Genomic DNA, 21,630 nt, shown 5'->3' with positions numbered 1-21,630 from the left:
CAACTCTACTCTGTTCTGTCTTTGTCTGACGCATTCTGTTGATTTCGCTCACTCTGTGTCATGCTACTTCTGTAATTATTATGTCTTGTAAGCTGCAGGAGAGGGGTGATACCTGGGTCAGAACATCCTGTTGTATACTTGTTGGTTGGCCTTGCACTAGTTCATCTTGTTATACTAAGCTGAGCTGCTACTACGCCTTGCAAATGCATAAATTTATCTACAAATTTAACCCAAAAGTATTCTTTAATATGTAAGTGTAGTGACTTTATTGATGCTGTAGATGGCGCTGGGGTTTTTAGACTGCTGTGCTGAGTTGGCAGCATTTGGCACAATGTTGTTACCTTTCAAGGGCAGTGAACTCTAAGAAGAATTGGTGTTGTCTTACTTAAAATTGCTCACTGTTCTTCCTCAGGTGATGGATAAATATGGGGAATTTTATGGTCATGATCGCATCAGTGAGCTGCTTGGAATGGACAAGGCTGCCCTGGACTTCAGTGATGCACACAAAAAGCGAAAGCCAAGGAAAGACAGCTCATTTGCTGCTGTGTGAGTACTTCCTACATCAACAATTTGGGAAATCGTCCAGCTATAAATCATCTGAGTTAATCAGTCAACAGTTGTAAATTATTATTTGACAGCCTATGATATGCACACTGTATCGCACTACCAATGGAAAAAAGAGTGCAGGAGCTGAGGAAATTATATCTGAGGTGAATATTTCAGTCACACAAGGGGTGTATTATTGTCACAAACTTTTCACACATGCCACGCTCCCTGGTTTTCACTAGTGACCTGAGTCCGCTTCTGCGCCACGCTCTTAAAAGGAATATATGCTATCATATAACATCTGTGGTGAACTATGTACAACAACATGCTGCAGGACAGGAAGACAGCATTCTTCTCAATTGATAAACTGTATATAGATGGACCAATTTACCCCGGCAATGCACTGATACCCTGGCTTTACTAAAAAGAAATAAAAACAAGGAAAAATGAAAAAATAAAATCGAATACATCGATTCGTATGTACATGCATCTATTCATCAACATCTATAGACATATTCATGCTACTCAGTATTGTCATTGATTAAATTTGCCAGCTGGACCATACGTGGCATGGGAGATCAAGGAAAAAAATCTGGACATTATGAACCACCTCACCAAAATTCAAGCATATACTTGTCAACTACGAGAAACACCTTAAACCAATCCAAAAAACAGTCTTAAAATCACCTCATTTCCACTACATTTCCTCTGCAAGTTATAACTCTAAACAAAGAGGAGTTGCCATTTTAATTAGCATTCAAAATCAAATCACCCACAATCATACAATTTCTGATTTGACCAAATGATTTATCATCCCTAATACCTCTATCTCTCCAGCTCAAATTTAATCATTTTTGTTTGACCCATCACTAGACAGAGCATCCACTTTTACCAATAGCAGACCCTGGCAGTCTGTACCTGTTTTAAATCAGTATATGGAGGACTATGAACACTAAGTCCCCCACACAAGAGAGCAGGCCTACTCTAACTTCTACAATTCTACAATTTCATTTAGCGGACGCTTTTGTCCAAAGCGACATACAACACAAGCAAGAATTCAGACTTGAGGGAGAAACCCATAGTAGCGCAAAAGTGCTTCAGTTGTGATTTGGTCACAGGTACTGCCATCTAGTGGCAGAAGAAGTGTTGCCCCCCCCCTCCTTTTTTTTTTTTTGGACAAACATATAACATCACACAACACAGTTAGTGCTACATAATCACTAAGTGCTGGGTCTTGGACCCTCTGACTTATTCTACCCCACAGTACAAAGAGGAGAAGAGTCAGGTTAAGTGCCTAGGTGCTCTCCGAACAATTGAGTCTTCAATTGTCTCTTAAAAGTAGAGAGGGACTCAGCAGAACGCACAGAGTTCGGTAGTTCGTTCCACCATTTGGGAACAACAGAAGAGAAGAGTCTGGCCAGAGATTTGGAGCAGTGCTGGGCTGGAAGCACCAGGCATCTTTCGCATGCAGAGCGTAGTGGGTGAGAAGGAGAGTAGACCTGGATCAGGGATTCCAGGTAGGCTGGAGCCGTTCTTGTGATTGTTTTGTAAGCCAAGAGAAGTGCCTTGAATTTGATTCTGGCTGCCACTGGAAACCAGTGAAGAGAAACCAGCAGCGGGGTGACATGTGCCCTTTTGGGCTGGTTGAAGACCAGACGTGCTGCTGCATTCTGGATCATCTGCAGAGGCTTGAATGAGAATGCAACTTTCACATGCTAACCTCCCATCCTCCTGAATTGATTTTATTTATATAGTAATCCCCCTCCACTCAGATGCCACAGAAACACAGATTAATTCCAGCACTATTAGCCATCATGCCCCAGCCACATTTAAACTCAACAGTTATCTCCATCGGCAGCACCGTGGTACAGTGTGGCACTGTCGCCTCACAGCAAGAAGGTTACGGGTTCAAGTCTAGGCTCAGGCACAGTGTGTGTCTGTGTGGAGATGCATGTTCTCCCTTTGCCTGCCTCCGGAGACATGCAAATGGGGACTAGGCCAATTGAGTACTCTAAATTGACCATAGGCATTGCTGTGACTGTGAATGGTTGTCTGTCTATATGTGTTGGCCCTGCGATGGCTTGGCGACCTGTCCAGGGTGCCCGAAAGCTGCTGGGATAGGCTCCCCCCCCCCAACCATTAATAGGATAAGCGATAAGCGGAAGAAATGGATGGATGTATCCCCATCAAAAATTATTGATTAATTTGTATGCATTTTTTTTATTATTTCATACATTTTGGGCAGTGGTCACTTTATTCACCACTATTATTACAGTATCAGCTCCATTGAGGCACCAATGTTGATGTTTTGTTAACACATGACCATTTTTTACCCTTTCCTCTGTCAACAGACTGAACTCAATAGATGTCAAGTACCAGATCTGGAAGTTGGGTGTAGTGTTCACAGACAATGTAAGTATGTAACGTAATGTCTGGTGCCATCATTTGGATTCAGTCCAGAAATTAACTGACACAAAACAATTTGTATCTTCTTATTGGTTTACTTGCTTTGATGGTACAATTTTCACATAATCTGAACAAAATATCTTCAGTTTTTTTTATTTATTCAGTCTTTACCTGAAAGGAATAGATCATATTAAGGAGTTTCAGTATAAATACATTTGTAAATATGTTCGATTTTGCAGAAGTGCTGATTTATGTTTATACCATGGTCACTTACCTTATTTATGTGTGTTTTACAATTAAAATCAGACTTTTTTTCTCCAAGCCATGACTCTGTATCCATAGTCAAATCTGAAGGTTTGAAAACTACCTAGAAAGTACATTCTCCTCTTATAAGATTCCTCACTCTTTCAGCTGCTAGAGGGAAACTGCTGGTCAGATGGGGCTGCTGTGTCTGTCCCCTCTGAGGGAATGTAGATTGTTCCAAAAAACATTTTAGCAGATTTATCAGCTGCAATTTACATGATGAAGTTATCACATATTCCTAATTGAAAAAATGTCAAAACGTACAAAAGTGATCTTTTCACAGCATAAGGTGACAATCAAAGCTTTCAAAGCTTGACAATCAAAGGTCTCAAACTCATAATATAAATTAATTTAGGAGAAGGCAAACAGACACATTGATTGGAACAACTGTCCATCAGATTCCAGTATTCACACAGACCATGGTATATAATTTCAGGTAAAATCCTAGCCAAGAACACAAGTTATCTTAAAATTTCCAACCATGGCTGTCTCAATACACTAATAGTACCTTACCTAATCTGTTTCTCCATCCTTGAAGTCCTTCCTGTATCTGGCATGGTACATGTCCATGTCCATCCTGGGTCACTACAACAACTTTTTCTTTGCTGCACATCTGCTTGATATTGCAATGGGTTTCAAGACACTCCGGACCATCCTTTCATCAGTCACACACAATGGCAAACAGGTAACAACTGGTGTTTGCTGCAAGTTACACAAAGCTGGTAATTACCTGTAACATTAGATCAACTCAGCTGTCTTTAACACCTGAGTTTTTTAGTCCATTTCAAATCTGCCCTGGTAGGTCCTAGGTACTTAAGTTTTTTTGAGCTGGTGTGACAGCTCATCTCAACTCTGGTGCAGACAAACTAGCACACTTTGATCTGGACTAAAATAGGAGTCTTAGTTTGACACTGTGACAGCACAGAGGGGCCGGGGAGATCCTTTTATCTTAAATGATGATGATTTAAACCATAAACAGAAACAAAAAGACAATTCTGCATGTTGTGGTTTGCCTATTTATATGAACAACAGGGGAAAGGAAAGGTGTGGATATAAGTGCCATGCTATTAAGGCATGCTTGTGGAATTTATATATATATATATATATATATATAAGCAGCAATAAATAAAACAGTTTTCCCTCCTGTATATTTCCTCCAGCTGGTGTTAACAGTTGGCCTGTTGGCAGTGGTGGTGTATCTTTACACGGTAGTGGCCTTCAACTTCTTCAGGAAGTTCTACAACAAGAGTGAAGATGGAGAATTACCAGACATGAAGTGTGATGACATGTTGACAGTGAGTATTGCAGATAGTATACTGTATCAAGCACAACTGCAACAGAGTGATGAAGTATGGTGTAAAGTGTAACTTACTGTGAGTATTGATATTAACTGAGAGGACATTGAGAATAATTTGCATGTGAACTGGAATTAATTTTGAAAACAGATACATGATTAGGTTTATTATAATCATAAACAGGCTTGAAATGAGTGGCATACCTATGTGTATGAAGGGTAGGCAAATGCAGTGGTTCTCAAACTTTTTCAAGAGTGCCACAGGGATTATGTGTTTTGTTGGCCAGCTTGGAAGCTTAGCCATTGGAATGGGTTCCCTCAACCCAAAAGCCCATGAAATTTTTATATAGGACATGAATTTTGGTGGAAAAATAGCCTTATATGAAACAAAAAAATTACACTATATTCGATACACATTCTGTTTTGCTCAACAATCTTCACAAATGAACATACCTTTTATGTTTTTTAAGTGTTAAATACATTTCTTAGTGCATCGTCAATGTCCTGTAGACTCCAAGTTTTGCAACTTAATACCAACTGTAAGACCCAAAACGACTTTTGAAACTCTCAAGTGTGATATTGACAGATGTTTAAAAATGCAATATAAAAAAATATTAGTCAGCACAGCACCATTATTGTCTGAAACAACTGGAAAGGACTTTACTGCCGCATTTTGAATAATTTGCATCCATCACCAAATACTTGGTAAATTATTATTTGGACATCATGCTGGGCAGCATGGTAGTGCAGTGGTTAGCACTGTTGCCTCACAGCAAGAGGGTTCTGGCTTCAAGCCCCAGCTTGAGCATGGGATATTTCTGTGTGGAGGTTGCATGTTCTCCCCGTGCCTGCATGGGTTCTCTCCGAGTATTCCAGCTTCCTCTCACGTTCCAAAGACATGCAAGAGGTTACTAGGTTACTTGGATAAATTGACTGTAGCCGTGGCTGTGAGTGTTAATGGTTTGGAATGGTCTGTCGATATGAGCTGGCCCTGCAATGGTAAATGGACTCAATTTTATAAAGCGCTTTTCTACCTTAGTGGCACTCAAAGCGTTTTACAGTGTCATCTCATTCACCCATTCACACACACACTCACACACTGATGGTGGAGGCTACCATGCAAGGCGCCAACCTTTTCATCAGGAGCAATTATGGGTTCAGTATCTTGCTGAAGGACACTTCGACATGGTCATCGCGGTCGAGGATCAAACCAGCGACCCTTTGGTTGCTAGACGGCCACTCTACCCCTGAGCCATGCCGCCCATGGATGGACTGGCAACCTGTCCGTATACACACACACACACACACACACACACACACACACACACACACACACACACACACACACACACACACACACACACACACACAGATTAGGAGTGCAGGATATACAGTGCATTGAATGATGCCGCATCAGGATGAAGATGTCTTGGATCAACTGGAGGAACTCTACTGTAGACACTGGTTAGTAAATGCCCACAGGGTTCTGCACAATATTACACTTAGAAGGATTGTGTTTGATATTCTGATGTGCACATCTGTACTCTTGTGTCTCCTCTGCCACTTCTGATGCAAATAAGTCCAGACCACAAAAGCATACTCTGGTCTTGACTAAAACAGGGGTTTCAAATTTGACGCTGAGACAGCATGGAGGGGCCAGGGGCAAGCTTTTTTTTATCATATTGGTTGATGAATGAAGGCCAAAGTCTTTCTGTGATGATGGATGTGATGGTGCTTTAACAAGATAAGATACAGATATGTGAAGAATAGTCCCGCAAACAAAGTGGAGATGACAGTTGAGTCAGCATGGGCATATTCCAGTATATACACAAACATTATTCAAAGTATATCATCAGAATTGAGATGCTCTTCATGAAACTTATTTTTATTATTATTGATCTAACCTTTACATTCATTTCTTTATTCCTTTGTATATTTGTTTCCCCTTCTCAAAAATACATTTTTAATCTTAATTATAACAGTTCATCACAGGATATTATTGCGATTCAGTTGATTAATTTTTATGTTTTCATTAAATTTTAATTCTACTTTTAAATTTAATTTGAGAAAATGTTCTCATACTTTCTGTCAAAACTACAATGTATCCCCATTTGTGAAAAAGGGTGATGTGTCAGTTGAATATGGTAAAATTATTCAATAAATAGATTTCACCATTAAACTCCTCCAAATGGATTTTACTCTGTTAGATTAGACAATTAGTGCCTATTTCATTTTATACTTTAATGCTCTTTTATGAAACCAAATGTGTGTTATAGTGCTTTTCTGTTCAAATATGTGTCTGCCTTGAAAGTGACAAATCTATGGAGAACAGTATGCATGCTGAGTGAATATTATGGTAGTGACAATAAGAAGTGATTCTGATTCTTTAGGTATTTCATTAAATTAATTGTTGATTAAATATGCAAATATTTTGTTCTCAAGATTGATGTAGTCTGCACCACTAACTGTTTTGAACAATGGATAAACCAATAACTAATGATTTTTGTTTACATGACCAAACAAAAGTTTTTTTACAGGGGGTATTTTTTTTCACTCCATCATAAAATATCAATGAACAAAATATACCAGGCTATGAAATATGGCTCAGTCCCACTGTAATACTAAAGTTGAAAATAGGTACATACAGATGAAAGCATTGGTTCATGTAAGTGCTTATAGATGCTTCAATCTTCATCAATGAGAAAGCCTTTCTTTCATTCATCGTCTTCCGCTTATTCCTTTCTATTAAGGGCCGCAGGGGGGCTGGAGCCTATCCCAGCATCTACGGGCGAGAGGCGGGGTTCACCCTGGACAGGTCGCCAGTACATCGCAGGGCCAACATACAGAGACAAACAACCATTCACACTCACATTCATACCTACAGTCAATTTAGAGTATTCAATCAGCCTAGTCCCCAATTGCATGTCTTTGGATGGTGGGAGGAAGCTGGAGCACCCAGAGAGAACCCACGCAGACACGGGGAGAACATGCAAACTCCACACAGAAAGATCCCGTGCCTGAGCCGGGACTCGAACCCGGAACCTTCTTGCTGTGAGGCCACAGTGCTAATTACTGCACCACCGTGCAGGAGAAAGCCTTTGAATGTTTGAATTCTAAGACATGAAAATACTACAGGTAATAATCGTCATAGTCACCATGAAAAATTTCCAGTTAGTTTAATATATTAAGACAGTCATTTTTATTACATAATTTCTTAAAACCTGTGCTTATATATGCAAATGAGGCATCAAATACATCAGTGGGCAGGTAGAGATCAATCATATGATTGGTCTTGTGGACTTGGAGGTGGCATCAGCAGTACTGGGCTTAAACAAAATGTTATACGTGGTGCTTTGACTGGCCAGGTCTTAAAAGAACGTAAAGATGAACTCTAACACATGTTTGTTAAAGTTCATCTGATGGTTTTTCATGAAGACTATGGTTTTACTTTTTATGTCATCTGTTTTTTTTTTTTGTTCTGTATGGAGGCTCACAGTTCTGGATGACTATGTGAGCTGGGTGTGTGCATATTTCACTTTAAGAAGGATTGTGTGCTGCCTGTTAGTAAAGTTGCTCCATCACCATTTATGGACAGAAAGTCATGGGTCAACAATTTGAGTTTCACTGTGTTTACCCTCAGGCTCTGTAGTCTGGGTCAATCTTTGTAAAATTACATGGGCTTTATTTGTGTATTTAGCTCAGGCAACTATTTTCGACAGTGCGCATAACATTAGCAAATAACCCTTGAAGTTTAGATTGAGGGTCGAGGAAATATATGTTGTGCAAACCATAAAAACATATGTCAGATCAGTTCTATTCAAATAGAACAAAATCACAAATTTGCATTGAAGATTCTAACTCTTTCTAGCTCTTTTGGGTTACCAAGCCTCATTAAACTGGATTGTTTTTTGTTATTGTTGTTGGTGGTGGTGGTGTTTTTTTTTGTTATCTGGTGTTGAAACTGGCAAACAGCTTGTACTGGAGAAATATGTCTGTTGTTTTTAACCATTGTTAAGAATTTTCCACCTTTGTTAGTCTGCACTTCCTCTAATATTGTTATGAATTCTGCTTTGTATGGTGAGATAGAAATCACACTGATGCAGTCAGAGCAGTTTTTAATGTGCTAAGTTGTATATTGTTTTCAGCACAGAGAAAAGATGAAGGGAAGAGGCTGGTCAGGAAAAAAAATGATACACTACAGCAAACTTTTCTTACTGCCAAGCCATCTGAAAGAAATACTATATATGGGCTCTGCAGCTGTTCTGTGTGTTTTCTGGAGGTGGGAGGGGGCCCTCTGTCACCCAGAAATTTCAGGACACACACACACACACACATACACACACACACACACACACACACACACACACACACACACACACACTTTAATCCCCCATAGTCAGCCACCCATAGCATTCCAAAGACCTCTTCTTATTCCTATTAAGGGTCTGGAGGTGGCAGCTCAAGCCTGATTTACAAGTAGGTGACAGGAGCTTAGTGGAATGGAGTCACTGATGAACGACCACTGGTTCTGGAGTTTCATTCATTTCTCTACTCCCTTTGGAGAAGAAGTTCCTTACTCTCTCAGCAGGATGAACATTGCATGCATGCAAATTTGGTGAATAAGTTTCAAAAGAGCTAACATAGCAGACCAGACCAGACACTCTTCCTGCAACATGAAATAAGATTGTGATAGGAAGACACTCATTGAGTCAAACTTCCTGGATCACGAGTTCATAAGTTAGAGGTGAAAACACAGGCCCACTCCCATTTAACCCATTGGACCTGCTGCTTAGCCCTATTCCTCCATTTTGTACATTCACATGTAGAGGGGTGATGGTGGTGGGGGTTATATGTTTTCAGTCACACTTCAAACAGATTGGTATGAGAAATTTCTCAGAGGGTTGTACAAATCATCAGCAAGATATCAGCACAAAATAAGCTCAAGAAAAGTGCTGGTAATGTAAGCATGTTGGTATCTCTGTAACATCAGTAACATCAGTTCTTTAACCTTACATCATAAATAGCACTCTGACATTTTCATGTTGCAGTCATCCATCCATCCATCCATCCATCCATCCATTCATTTTTTACCACTAATCCTGTCAGGTGGGGGGACTGGAGTGTATCCCAGCAGCCTTCAGGTGTGAGGCGGGGTTCACCCTGGACAGGTCGTCAGTTCATTGCAGGGCCAACACATTCACAGACAACCATTCACACTCACAGCCATCCCTACAGTCAATTTAGAACATCAATCAACTTAGTCCCCTCTTGCATGTCTTTGGACTGTGGGAGGAAGCCAGAGTACCTGGAGAGAACCCACGCAGGCACAGGGAGAACATGCAAACTCCACACAGAAAGATCCCGTGCCTGAGCCGGAGCTCGAACCAGGAACCTTCATGCTGTGAGGCAACAGTGCTAACCACTGCACCACCGTGTCGCCTATGTTGTAGTCACCCTGTTTTAATGGTATATAAAGCCCAGTGTTGTTTTCGTCACGCTGGACGAAAACGAAAATGACATCAGACCCCTTTTTTCCATGATGAAAATGAGACTAAGACGAACGTCACCATTGCCCCGTGAAGGCTAAAATGTGGCAAATTTGTATACATTTTTGTCTGACAAGAACGAGACGAGACTAAATTGTTAGCGGGTGGACAATCAAAGTTTCAAAACATGCGGGTTTTTTCCACCAAGTATAACATGCATGCAATGTCAATCAAGAGCTCAAACATCAGAACGGAGCCCGCTGTAGCTGTTGGTCCTAATGGTCACACCCCCATCATCAGTACACACGCACTAAAAGCCTCTCTCGCATACACACATGCACACACAGAGACAAGTCTGGGCCTGTCTGCAGCGGACGAGACGCACACCACGGCAGCAGCAGCGGTGTCGGGTGGTCGTGAAAAGAGGGATGATTAAAGCATAGCTTTAGTCTATGTTAGGCTAGCCCTGTGTTTTCTTTTTTGTGTTAAGCCTAAAGTTTTGTGGTGGTTGTGGTGGTGGTGGTTCCACCTCCCCTGTGGTGCAGAGACCACTTCCTAGTGCTACATGCTAAAGCTAGAATGAATGGGGCTGCAAGGGGCCCCGCTAATGTTGGCTCGTTTAAACCAGCCCTTCTATTAATTTAGCATGTTATGAATAAAACCCCTGTCTATTTGTGGACGGGTGGCAAGTGATATGCTTTGAGTTGTCGTCGACTAAAACTCGACTAAAACCTTTTTGAATTTTCGTCGACTAAAAGCAGGCTAAAACCTTTTTGAGTTTTTGTCGACTAAAACTATCAAGGATAGAAATGACTAAAATGTGACTAAAACTAAGAAGCATTTAGTCCAAAAGACTAAGACTAAAACTAAATCTAAAATGCCTGCCAAAAACAACACTGATAAAGCCCTAGATCTGAAACCTTAGTCTAGTATTGAGGATACTGCACTTTACAGTGCCTATGCAGACTGACAGGGCTGTGCAGCCTGGTGGTGAAACTGTATTTGTGTGGCTTGTTTTATTTATAGATGTGTGAAACTGAAGCTGTGAAGGACTAATGAGTATCCATAATTTTGTATCTTCATCAGACGACTGGCATTTTTCATAGATTTCATTGCTTAATGTGATATACCATTATTGCCATAGTATTTTTTTCTGTAAGAGCTGTTTGCAATTGCAGATGACGTGTGAGTTCTTAAAGGGCTGTCCACTATGGTAGAAGATTTTCATCCCCTAACCATTAGAAGTTGGTTTGGGCCACAGATGATTCCGCTTTGTCAAATAGACAGATTAACGAAACAAACAAGGTTTAAAGGTTTAAAAAAAGATTTCTGACTATCTTATTTTCCAGATTATTTTAAACATTGAAACTATGTAAGAAGGTATGCTACTCATGAGCTATTCCGAACTAATAGAGGTTTATTTGCATAGAAGCGACGAACTGGCAATTACCCAACTTTACGCATCAAAAAAAAAAATTCTGTGGGAGCACATTTCAGAAGTTAAGGTTCTCAACCAAACATATTCTTAACACCACCAGCCAGCAAACCTTTAGGGACACTCTCGCCTCTGGAACTCTCTCTCCGCAATAAGTTACAACACCCTAACCCTGGACATCTTTAAATTTGCCATCGAAACTCACCTGTTTTCACTGAAACTTATGGCCTGTATTTAGTAAGATAGTCAGCTGGTTGTTTTAGTTGTCTGTGTTGTTTTTTTCATGGCCTCTCTCTTTTTGTTATCCCTGTAAAGCAGCCTTGGGTTCTTTAAAAGGCACTATTCAAATGTAATGTTTCAATATTGTAATATTTTAATTGAATAGATTACATGGTTTTCATTGATTACAAGTTCAAAAAATGTCATATCAGTATTTCAAAGAAGATGCTATATAGGTCTGTGTGAGCTATATCAAAGCTGGTCCACTTCCAATCCAGCAAGGTTCTTTCCATCTCTCTCCATCCTCTCTGTCTCACTTTCTCTCAATTTTCTCTCTCTCTTTTCATTTCACTGTCTTTGCCAGTGCTACATGTTCCACATGTATGTAGGTGTGCGAGCAGGTGGAGGGATTGGTGACCAGATTGAGGACCCAGCAGGTGATGAGTATGAGATCTATCGCATCATATTTGACATCACCTTCTTCTTCTTTGTCATTGTGATCCTCTTGGCAATCATCCAGGGTGAGAAATGCTGCCTCAACACACACACACACACACACACAAAATTGTGTAGCGGTGACGGCGTTGTGAGCATACTGTTCAACACAATACATTCTCCTGCCGCTTATTCTAAATTTAGCCTCAATGTGTACCCTACACTGAACCTTTAAACCATATCTAAAGGGATCTGATTAGGATCTAGTATTTTTAATCAAGTCCCTGTGAATTACATCAATAATAGATCAAAAGTGTTAGCTTATGTTTTTAAGTTGAATGGATAAATGGGGACTATAAATTATTGGATTACGTTTAAACAGCAACTGCAAAATAACTGTTTATTGAGTGTCTGACTGGATGTCAACAGTGGATGTCAACTTGTCATTGTCCTGCTCTTGGTGAAGTCTTGCCTAAAATCTCATGGGACATGAGTTGTTGCTGCAACATAGGTGACAGTCAGAGAAACCTAACATGGAAGAGTGGAGTACAGAATTGGAGCATTGAAAGCATAGCTAATTTTCATCTACAGACATACCCAATACAAATAACAATGAATAAAATGAAAATAACATGGATTGCCTTTAATATTCAGCACCTCTTGTTGCCCATTGAAATATAAATATGATCATGTTAAACCTGTATTTCATAGTCTTTATTTGCACAAAGACGAAGTTCTTTTTATGATCCTTGCAGGACACTTTAAAATTGTGGGTCATTATGTTTAATTTGTTTGTACTACTTGCTTTCTAAAAAATTCTAGGCTTAATCATTGATGCTTTTGGAGAACTGCGGGACCAACAGGAACAAGTGAAAGAAGACATGGAAGTGAATATTCACACTCTCTCACCCCCCTTAACATGTTATGAAGTGTTAAACATATTTATGATTAACACTTCCTTGTTTCTCTTCCAGACTAAATGTTTTATTTGTGGAATAGGCAATGACTACTTTGATACAGTGCCACATGGCTTTGAAACTCACACACTACAGGAGCACAATCTGGCCAACTACCTGTGAGTAAATCATGTAATTATATGTGTTTTTATGGGGGCATGAAGTAAAACTGTTTTAAAAGTTTGCCTTGATGTGAGAAGGACGCCGATGGCACCATTGCCCAAGCTAAATTAAGATAGCTGCACTGCTTTAAAGAGCAGAGATTAAGCCCTGGTTCATTAGTTTAGAGGCGTCAATAAATGTGTGTTTATGTTGGATTATCAGCAGTATTATTAATCAGCGGGAATGGACCAACCTAGCTCACAGCATTAGCAAAATGTTACTGTAACTTGAGCAGTGTAAAGTTAAGTAGCATCATGGTGTGTTGCAATGTGGCTGCTTATATATTCATATTATTGGTTTTGTGTGTGTGTGTGTGTGTGTGTGTGTGTGTGTGTGTGTGTGTGTGTGTGTGCGTGCGTGTGCATGCATGCGTTTCAGATTCTTTGTGATGTATCTCATCAACAAAGATGAAACAGAGCACACAGGCCAGGTAAACCAGCTTATTTCTCTTTGGTCAAATTGAACTGACTAGTGTGATACTCAGCTTCAAACATATACTCAGTGTTTTTCTGATTTATGTGCCTGAGATAATTCTTTTATGTGTAAGGCAACATCCAGCTTTACATTGCTCATACATTAATACATTTCTGTTTACACTTTATCAGGATAAAATGTAACAAATATGTGCAAATGTACTGAATTTGTATAATTTCTAAATTGTAAACAAGTAGGTGAAAGTAGTGAAAAATATTAAAAAATATCTGCGCCTTTGTTTTACTGTCCCTTATATTTATACTTAAGCAATATGTCGCTTATGGGTCTACAGGCACACTGCTGACACATGGTTGAATACACTATAACCTAGAGATGAATTAAATACCACACCCAATACCACAGATACACAATCCAAGTGTTTGGATCTGTTGAATGGAACATGCTCATTGTTTTAACAGTTTGTTATTATCTGTTTATTCATCTGAATTCCATATCTGTGAACTAAATTAAAGAAGCATTTATTCCCAATTTTACCCAGACTTCTTTTTTGTGTCTCTGGATGAGTTAAAATGTAATATTTACATGTCCAAAGAACAAGTACCTCAAATAGTTAATATTGAGCTGTATAAGAAATGTAGATGAATCAAATGAATATCAATGTGAATGAAAACGCTTTTGTCCTTTATCTGTCTCTCTTGAAGGAGTCTTACGTGTGGAAGATGTACCAAGAGCGTTGCTGGGAGTTTTTCCCTGCTGGTGACTGTTTCCGGAAACAGTACGAGGATCAGCTAAACTGATCCGCTCTTGGAGCAAAGACTCTTCCCTCTGCCCCCTGTGCTGATCCTTCAACCTGTGTAATGCTTTCTCTACTCCCAAGCTTGAGACAAATCACTTCTCTTAACTTCACTATGGGAGCCATCCTCAATTCAAGCCAAGGCCTATGTATCCAGGCAGTCATCCAGGATCCTTCTCATCCTGCAAGTCAGTTTATCAACCCTCCCCCAACTTCCAGCACACTTTGTTTGGAATGCTTCTTGAACTTTGTACATTGAAAAATAATACATTGAAAAAATACATGGAAATTACATGCTGTATGAGACTGGTGGCACATAAATGTTTTTGGCTCAGACCATTGACTGCTTCATCATAATTGTACAGTCACATTATCAAGCAAAAAAGGCCAACTGAACAAGAAAAAAGAGAAGGACCCAAAGATGGACAGAGGAAAAGTAGCTGAATTTCTTCCTGAAAGACTTTTAGGAATAGAACATTGTATGGTGATGCTTACAAGACTTTTTTGTGTATATTGCACGTTGCATGTAGGTATAGGGACACAAAAGAACAAGAAACACTGCAAGCTGCTGTAATCCAATACAACAGGTCTGCAATAAATCTTATATTTGAGAAGTTATTACTCTCAGCTTTTGTTACAGCTGTCAAATATTAATTATTCATTTGTGTTACATGTCATTAGATGATGCATCCATCTAATCCAACTGACCTCTGTTATTGCAACACAGTTGAATCTATACCTGTTTCAAAATAATGAATATTTTTGTTTTCATAAATGAGGCCATGTTAATTTTGAATGAAAGTTGTGTTTCCAGGTGTGAATATTGTGTCGATATCCATCATAGTGTATGTGAAGGGCTCTTAAATAACAAGTGTTAGCAGAATAATGCCATAACGAGTAACCTTTCAAACTAAGGTTTGGACATAAACAACTTTCCATCACCTTCCCACGTGTCCATGTATTCTGTTTTAAAGGCAACAGTAATAAATAAATGAAGGGTTGAATCCATCATTGGCATTCTTGGTAACACTGATTTGTCGTTCATCTTGAATTGGATGTTTTGTCTTAGTAGCAGCAAGGCCGAAGTATAGTGATGTCTGTGAAAATGGTTAGGGAAACAAACTTTTGGCAGGTAAAAAGTTTTTGTTGGAATACACAATTGGCCACAAGTGATCTGCACCACTACCTCTAAATAGGAGTAACAAAAAAATAACAATATTTTATTTATTTTTTTCCAGGGGCCTGTTTTTGACCGTGAGAACCCAGACAACTTCACAAAAGTTTGGGTATGTTTAGTCTGACTTAAGCATGTGGGGCAGGAAAACAAAAAAAGAACTTCATCAATAAAGCTGCTAATATAGATTTGGTGATATTATTCACCATGGTAATGACAGTCTTAAATAATAGCAAAAAGAGTCATAAACAGTCCACATTTTATTCAATGTAGCCAAAACCTTGATTGCCTGGCCATTTCACAGAAGTAATTTAAAGAGATTCTGTGTTTAGATTATGTTATAATTTCTTTTCCTCTTTTTAAGTCTAAAATGTTGAGTTTATAAGAATTCAGATACACCACTGACAAGTTTTTCTTTTCCACACTTGCGTCTCAGGGCTTCTGTAATGCCGCCTTCCATACAGATTTATTTTTCTTTTATCCTAGTTAACTATCAGTCCGAGTTCTCAGAACTGCTTAATATTTAGCATGTTTGGCCTGTCAACGTATCGCTGGGATCATAAATATTGTCACCTTCTTAAAATAATCAAGTTTTTCAGAAATCACAACTGGAGACAAAATGTCATCAGGAGTTGTTTTAGACAGAAAAAAATTGTCAAAAAATGACTTGGGCAATTATTTTAAGAAGGTGATGTGAGTCTCTAGTGTAAATGCAGCTAGTTGAACTGAAGACGTTTTTGTGCTAATAATACAATGGGCTTACAAGGTTAATTTGTTAATCAAATAGTGTAGTGTTATGAAAAGCAATACCAGTAGTGAGCAGCATAAGAAGTCAACATGTATGTGATTTATCTGTTTTGAACACAAGAACTTGTTAATTATTTTCAAAATAATAAATATCTGTTAACTGGAGCAACCTATCAGTCATCTTGCCTAAAGTGGGAAGGGCAGGCTGAGGACTCATGAAGGGTGAAAGAAAGGAGAGAGAGGTGAAATACAGTGCCTTACTAAGCCCGGAATGAGCTATGCAAGCTGGAGAAATAGAGAGGCTATGAAAAAGAAATGCATCGTATTACATTTCTTGCATTGTAAAAGCATGCATTGTAAAATTGAGGAAAACATCTGGAACTGTATATAAAGTATATGAAAGAGAAATATGACATACAGTATGTGAAGAATAGTCATCATATTTTGGTGCAGGCCTGAATAGAAGTATGTAGATCTGGAACTATTTCATGTTGTAAAATTATTGTTGTACGTTATTTCTTTCATGCTTGCTTTCTAAACTTTGTGCAGTGCAATTAGAGGTTACAAAATTTACAAGTTAATTTGATGTTTGATTCTCTTTAATTATAAAGTGTAGTCCAATCATCTCTTTGCTTTGTCATGTTCTGCTGACAGCTTTCTTTCAACATAAAAGGAATAGGTAGGATTGTGATTCAAATGCCAGTTTATTATTATGTACATATAGCTAAAACTAATATGATGTTATGTAACAGCACTGCAATAAATCCTACCTTCTTTAATGTTCTTATGCTTGTTTTCATGATTGCTTTAAATTTACACAGAGTAGATATTTAATTTTAATCACATCTTGGACTGATCATCACCTCCTCTAAGTACCAGTCAGCTATGTGTCCCAGCTATCATCAAAGTATTTACTTAATGGTATTTTAAATTTGATCATTTCCTCGACATAGATTTGAATCCTGCACTCTGTCAGTTTCACTGAGTGCAAATTAAACTACATAACTCTGAAAGTCATCAGATGGCTGTAGTGCTCATTCTGCACATCTTTCAGTCTTGGGAATCTTCTAATTCAACAAAGGTCTCCACACCTAGGTTCTGCAATGGAAATCAATGTGATAATCAATATGGGAACAATAAAGGATCTTTAAGTCCCAAAAGTGTTTATCACTCAGAAACAAGTGATCCTGGATATTTTTATTTGAGAAGTTACAATGACAGACCAGCAAGCCTCTCAAATGACATTTTTGAACAGTTCACAGAAGTACTCTGTAAAAAAAAAAGTCATAGCTCGAATCATATAGACTGCAAAATACTCAACTGGTTCAGCTAGCTTGGTTGTGCCAGCTCTGCCACTCATTTACCCTTTGCTGTTGCACTATCTGGCAACAAATTCCTAGCTATGTGTACCTAATAAACTGGCACTATCTTCAATTCAAGATTTTATGTTCATAAACCTTGCATTTGTAAACACAAGTGCAGCCATGGCTACTGTTTACACTATCATCTTTTTGTCTTTTGCATGAAAAAGTTGAAATTCAGTCAATTTTAATGTGTTCAATTATAAAACATGTTCTCCTTATTTTAGATTATAATTGTTACTCCTCTGACAAAATAGGAAGAAAATAATACATCTGTTAAAAGTTGAAGATGAGCATTAACATTGTATCTACAAATGGTTACATAGCACACATTTACCAACTTGCAGAATTTGGATTTTGTAGATCAGGATGCACAAGTAAGGACCAAGAGAAAAAGATATTATTGGATTCATTTTAAAGTATTTAAATGTCTTTCTATATTTTACTGATTCATTTCACAGAAAGGGAACGTTGCCTAAATGAATGCTCACAGCTGGCAAATATTTGTGTCTAAGAAAACTTTTGAGCAAAGATTGTATTTAAAATATTTGTTTTTTTTGTTTGTGGGATTTTTATACATGTTAGTTACTCCTTTTCTGTAAACATTCTCAAGAAAAAGAAAAGAAACTGCATGTTATAATAGAAGTTTAATGGCAAACTACAACAAAAAGAACTCCAATGCATTCCATTGATTGTTGACTGATTACATAAGACATTGAATTATTCATCAGTTATCATGGGCTTCATTTTAAGTCTTCAGATAGTTGGTGACAATTGTAACCACGTCAAGAAAAATGAAAGTGGCATTTGTTTTTCTTTTTGCCACTTGTCTCTTTCTCAATAGGAGATATAGCCTTATTTGATTTTTAGCTCAAGCAATAGTTTGTCAGGGAGTGTATGGGAAATGACTGACCATTGTAAATCACAAAAAAATAGCTTGCTTAAATTTTCTCAGATTTAAATAAAATGATGTATTTATTCATTTATTTCCTATTTATATATTTGCTCAATAAATAATGGTAAAGAAAACAGCGAGATGAAATCAAATGTCATTCTGCTTGCTCACTAGCTAACTGCATTGTTGAAGAAACTTAGTTGGGCTGTTTTATTCAGAGATATCTTTTGAGCTAGCATTTCACATTTACATACAGAATTAAGTACAAAAAACCCCCACAACTCTGAAAGAGCATTTTATTACTGCCTTAACATGAATATAGTGCAAAATCTGCAATTCTTACAACGATTTACCATAGTCCACTGACGCTGCGATGAATTAAGCATAGTATTAAACATTTTTAGTAATAGTATCCACAAAATTAAGAGGTGAGGAAAGAAAAATTTAATCAGTTGAAATATTCATATTGAGCCACAAATGGATTAATGGAACCCCCCCCCCCAAAAAAAAAAACAAAACAAAACCACATTTTACTGATGCTGATGTGATGAAGGTGTACATGACAATATCAACTGCGGACTTGGTGGATAAACGTCAGAGAAAATTGAAAAAAAGATCCCCTTTGCAAACTCCTCTACAACCAGGAGAACTGAATTACTGAATGAAGACTGGAGACACAGCTGATGGATGATATCACAGTTGCAGAGTGCATTTTATCGTCGTTTGTGAATCAACTGACAGTATTCACAATTGTCAGGTATCACAATGAGGAATGGGGAGAATATTGAGGACATATAAGACATCAAGACCCTCCTGGCCACACCAGAACAGCAAACAGTTATGAAGCTATTATGCTGAATGAAATGGGAACTTGGTGTCCGCAGGAACTGATGGAGCTCTAGCCATCACTGGGAAAGATAGGGGAGCTGTGTAGCATCTAGGAACATCCAGACCAGCTGTCACCATTTTATCATTCATCAGACAGATAGGTATACATGGAGACTGTTAAGAAGCATGTTGCCTACCTGAGATCCTCCTTAGCCCCTCAGCACCACATTTTGTTTGCATTTGTGACAGAGGTAAGTCACTCTTGAATGTAATTTAATGCTGGCCAGTCATAATAAACTTTACTTTTTTAGATTCATCATCAAATTTTTTGTGGTCTAGTTGACATCTGATGAAATGAAAAAATATAACTATTTTTACATCATATTTGTCAGTGTGGCAAAGACTTTCTGACAGATTCTCTTTGTGCATGATAATTGAAATAGGGAGTGTGAGGTTTTCAAGTGGATATAGTATCTAAATAATCTTAAACTCATCCAGGGGAATGATTGTTTTAATGATCTGTACTCCTGCTGCTTTCTGTTGCTGGTTCAGTTACTGAGTCATATTGTGACTGTACGACTAAGCGTATGTTTTGGTTATGGATGTTGAATCATGTCTTTGATTTGTCATTGCTCTAGACCTTTTGCAAAATTTGTGTAGCCTTTAATAAAAAAAAGTTTGAAAATCCCTGCTCTTGGCTGTTTTGCTGTTATTTCAATCAACATTGAAACATCTGCTGTCTGTTTTTTTTCTTAAACAAGACCAAACATATTGTCAACTGCAGAGCCTTAACACTCCAGTCTCCCAAGTCCCTTCGATGTCGTCGTGTGAAATAATAAAAAATATATTATTTCACACAGCGACAAAAAGAGAAGAAACTAAGTGTATGGACATCTGCAACATTATAACATATTGCAGTTGTCTGGAAACAATTTAAACCCGTAGTCTCTGAGGCATGTAAGCACTTTCATTAATCTGGTTTCAAGTTCCTCCAATGTGTCTGAGCACACGATTAAATCATCCAGCAAGACTGGGTTGGAGCTTGGCGAGAGCGGTCGCACTCCTCCTCTCTCCTCCTTTTTCCACTTTCCTGTCTTGTCTCTATCTCTGTCTCAACTTCTATGTCAACTCGGCTGTTAACCATCGACATGATCAGCTGGTTTGTCAATGCGATTGACAACATAATTTCGACAAGAAAATCAGGACCAGGGGAGCCTACCTGCCCCGGACAGAACTCATCCTGCGGGCTATGTCTTTGATTCCTGGCAAAGCTGGTGTGTCGCGTGCTTGACGCCACTCTCTGTTGAGGATATCGAGGACCTCTACTTGTTTGGATTCATGGTTGTGGGGCTTCGCCTCCTCGGACTTGGAGGTGCCCTCACATTCCACAAAATTGGCAAGACGACAGTCGCCACCAAATCTGGATCTCCACACCTGTCCGTCATGATTAATGACGTTGGCAAAGAGGTGCAACAACTGACTGTGTTAGTTCATGAACTGAAACGCAAAGTGGAAACCAACTCAGAGGAGTTGGCTGCTTTGCGAAGAGGCTGATGTTGAGGATCAGTAAAATATAGTATAATACAAATCTGGATTGGACTGTAAGAGAAGACAGATTGGAATGTGTGCTCCTCTTCCCCAAACCCAAACAATGCCATCTTATCACCTGTTGAGACATCTGCCCATTGTTTATTGTCCAGGAGAAATCCACCTGTGTTGGTGACGCAAATTGCATGCACTCTCCCCCCTCCTTTTTGTGCTCCTGACCTCCCCCAAATCCTCTCCACCCTTCCCCCCACCCCATCCTGCCTCTGCCCTCTCCACCTCCTCAGGTGGCAGAGCCTCCATTTGGACAACGGACTGCTCAAGTTTAGCGTACATACAGAATCAAATGTATATGTGCTTTGTTTAATTCTGATGTGTGCCATTATTATGATCAACCAGTAATAATTGTGACTATTTGTGATCGCTGTATCAGGCAATTAAGTGTAATCTAATTTCACCTTGGGCTCGTCCCTTGGTGACAATAAAAGCTTCTGGTATTCTGGAAAGACCAGCACTTTGTTGAGGTGGAGATCACCAACACATCGCTCCATTAGACATTGGAAGGTGCCTGGGGCATTTGTAACACCCTGTGGCATCCTATTACATTCAA

General features: G+C 38.8%; 1 protein-coding gene across 11 annotated transcripts in view; it reads left to right on the top strand.

Moving 5' to 3' along the window:
• ryr2a (ryanodine receptor 2a (cardiac)) overlaps positions 1-20,021 on the top strand; it is a 330,466-nt gene extending 310,445 nt beyond the window's left edge. For 9 of the 11 annotated variants that reach the window (XM_086195802.1, XM_086195797.1, XM_086195796.1 and 6 more), the window contains 9 exons: positions 413-546; positions 2,898-2,958; positions 3,794-3,940; positions 4,416-4,550; positions 12,054-12,210; positions 12,947-13,011; positions 13,099-13,199; positions 13,621-13,672; positions 14,379-20,021. In XM_086195802.1, coding sequence (XP_086051928.1) covers positions 413-546; positions 2,898-2,958; positions 3,794-3,940; positions 4,416-4,550; positions 12,054-12,210; positions 12,947-13,011; positions 13,099-13,199; positions 13,621-13,672; positions 14,379-14,474 — 948 coding nt within the window. In that variant the 3' untranslated portion in view covers positions 14,475-20,021. The remainder of the gene's footprint in view (positions 1-412; positions 547-2,897; positions 2,959-3,793; positions 3,941-4,415; positions 4,551-12,053; positions 12,211-12,946; positions 13,012-13,098; positions 13,200-13,620; positions 13,673-14,378) is intronic. The other 2 variants (XM_086195800.1, XM_086195795.1) reach the window with 1 other exon arrangement.
• Positions 20,022-21,630: the final 1,609 nt, after the last annotated feature.

Source organism: Aulostomus chinensis, chromosome 23 (genome assembly GCF_037954235.1).
Source record: "Aulostomus chinensis isolate RoL2024-O1b breed Wild chromosome 23, RoL_Achi_v1.0, whole genome shotgun sequence".
NCBI classification, from domain to species: domain Eukaryota; kingdom Metazoa; phylum Chordata; class Actinopteri; order Syngnathiformes; family Aulostomidae; genus Aulostomus; species Aulostomus chinensis.
The sequence above is the reverse complement of the archived record's forward strand: the minus strand, read 5'-3'. Positions and strand labels throughout refer to the sequence as shown.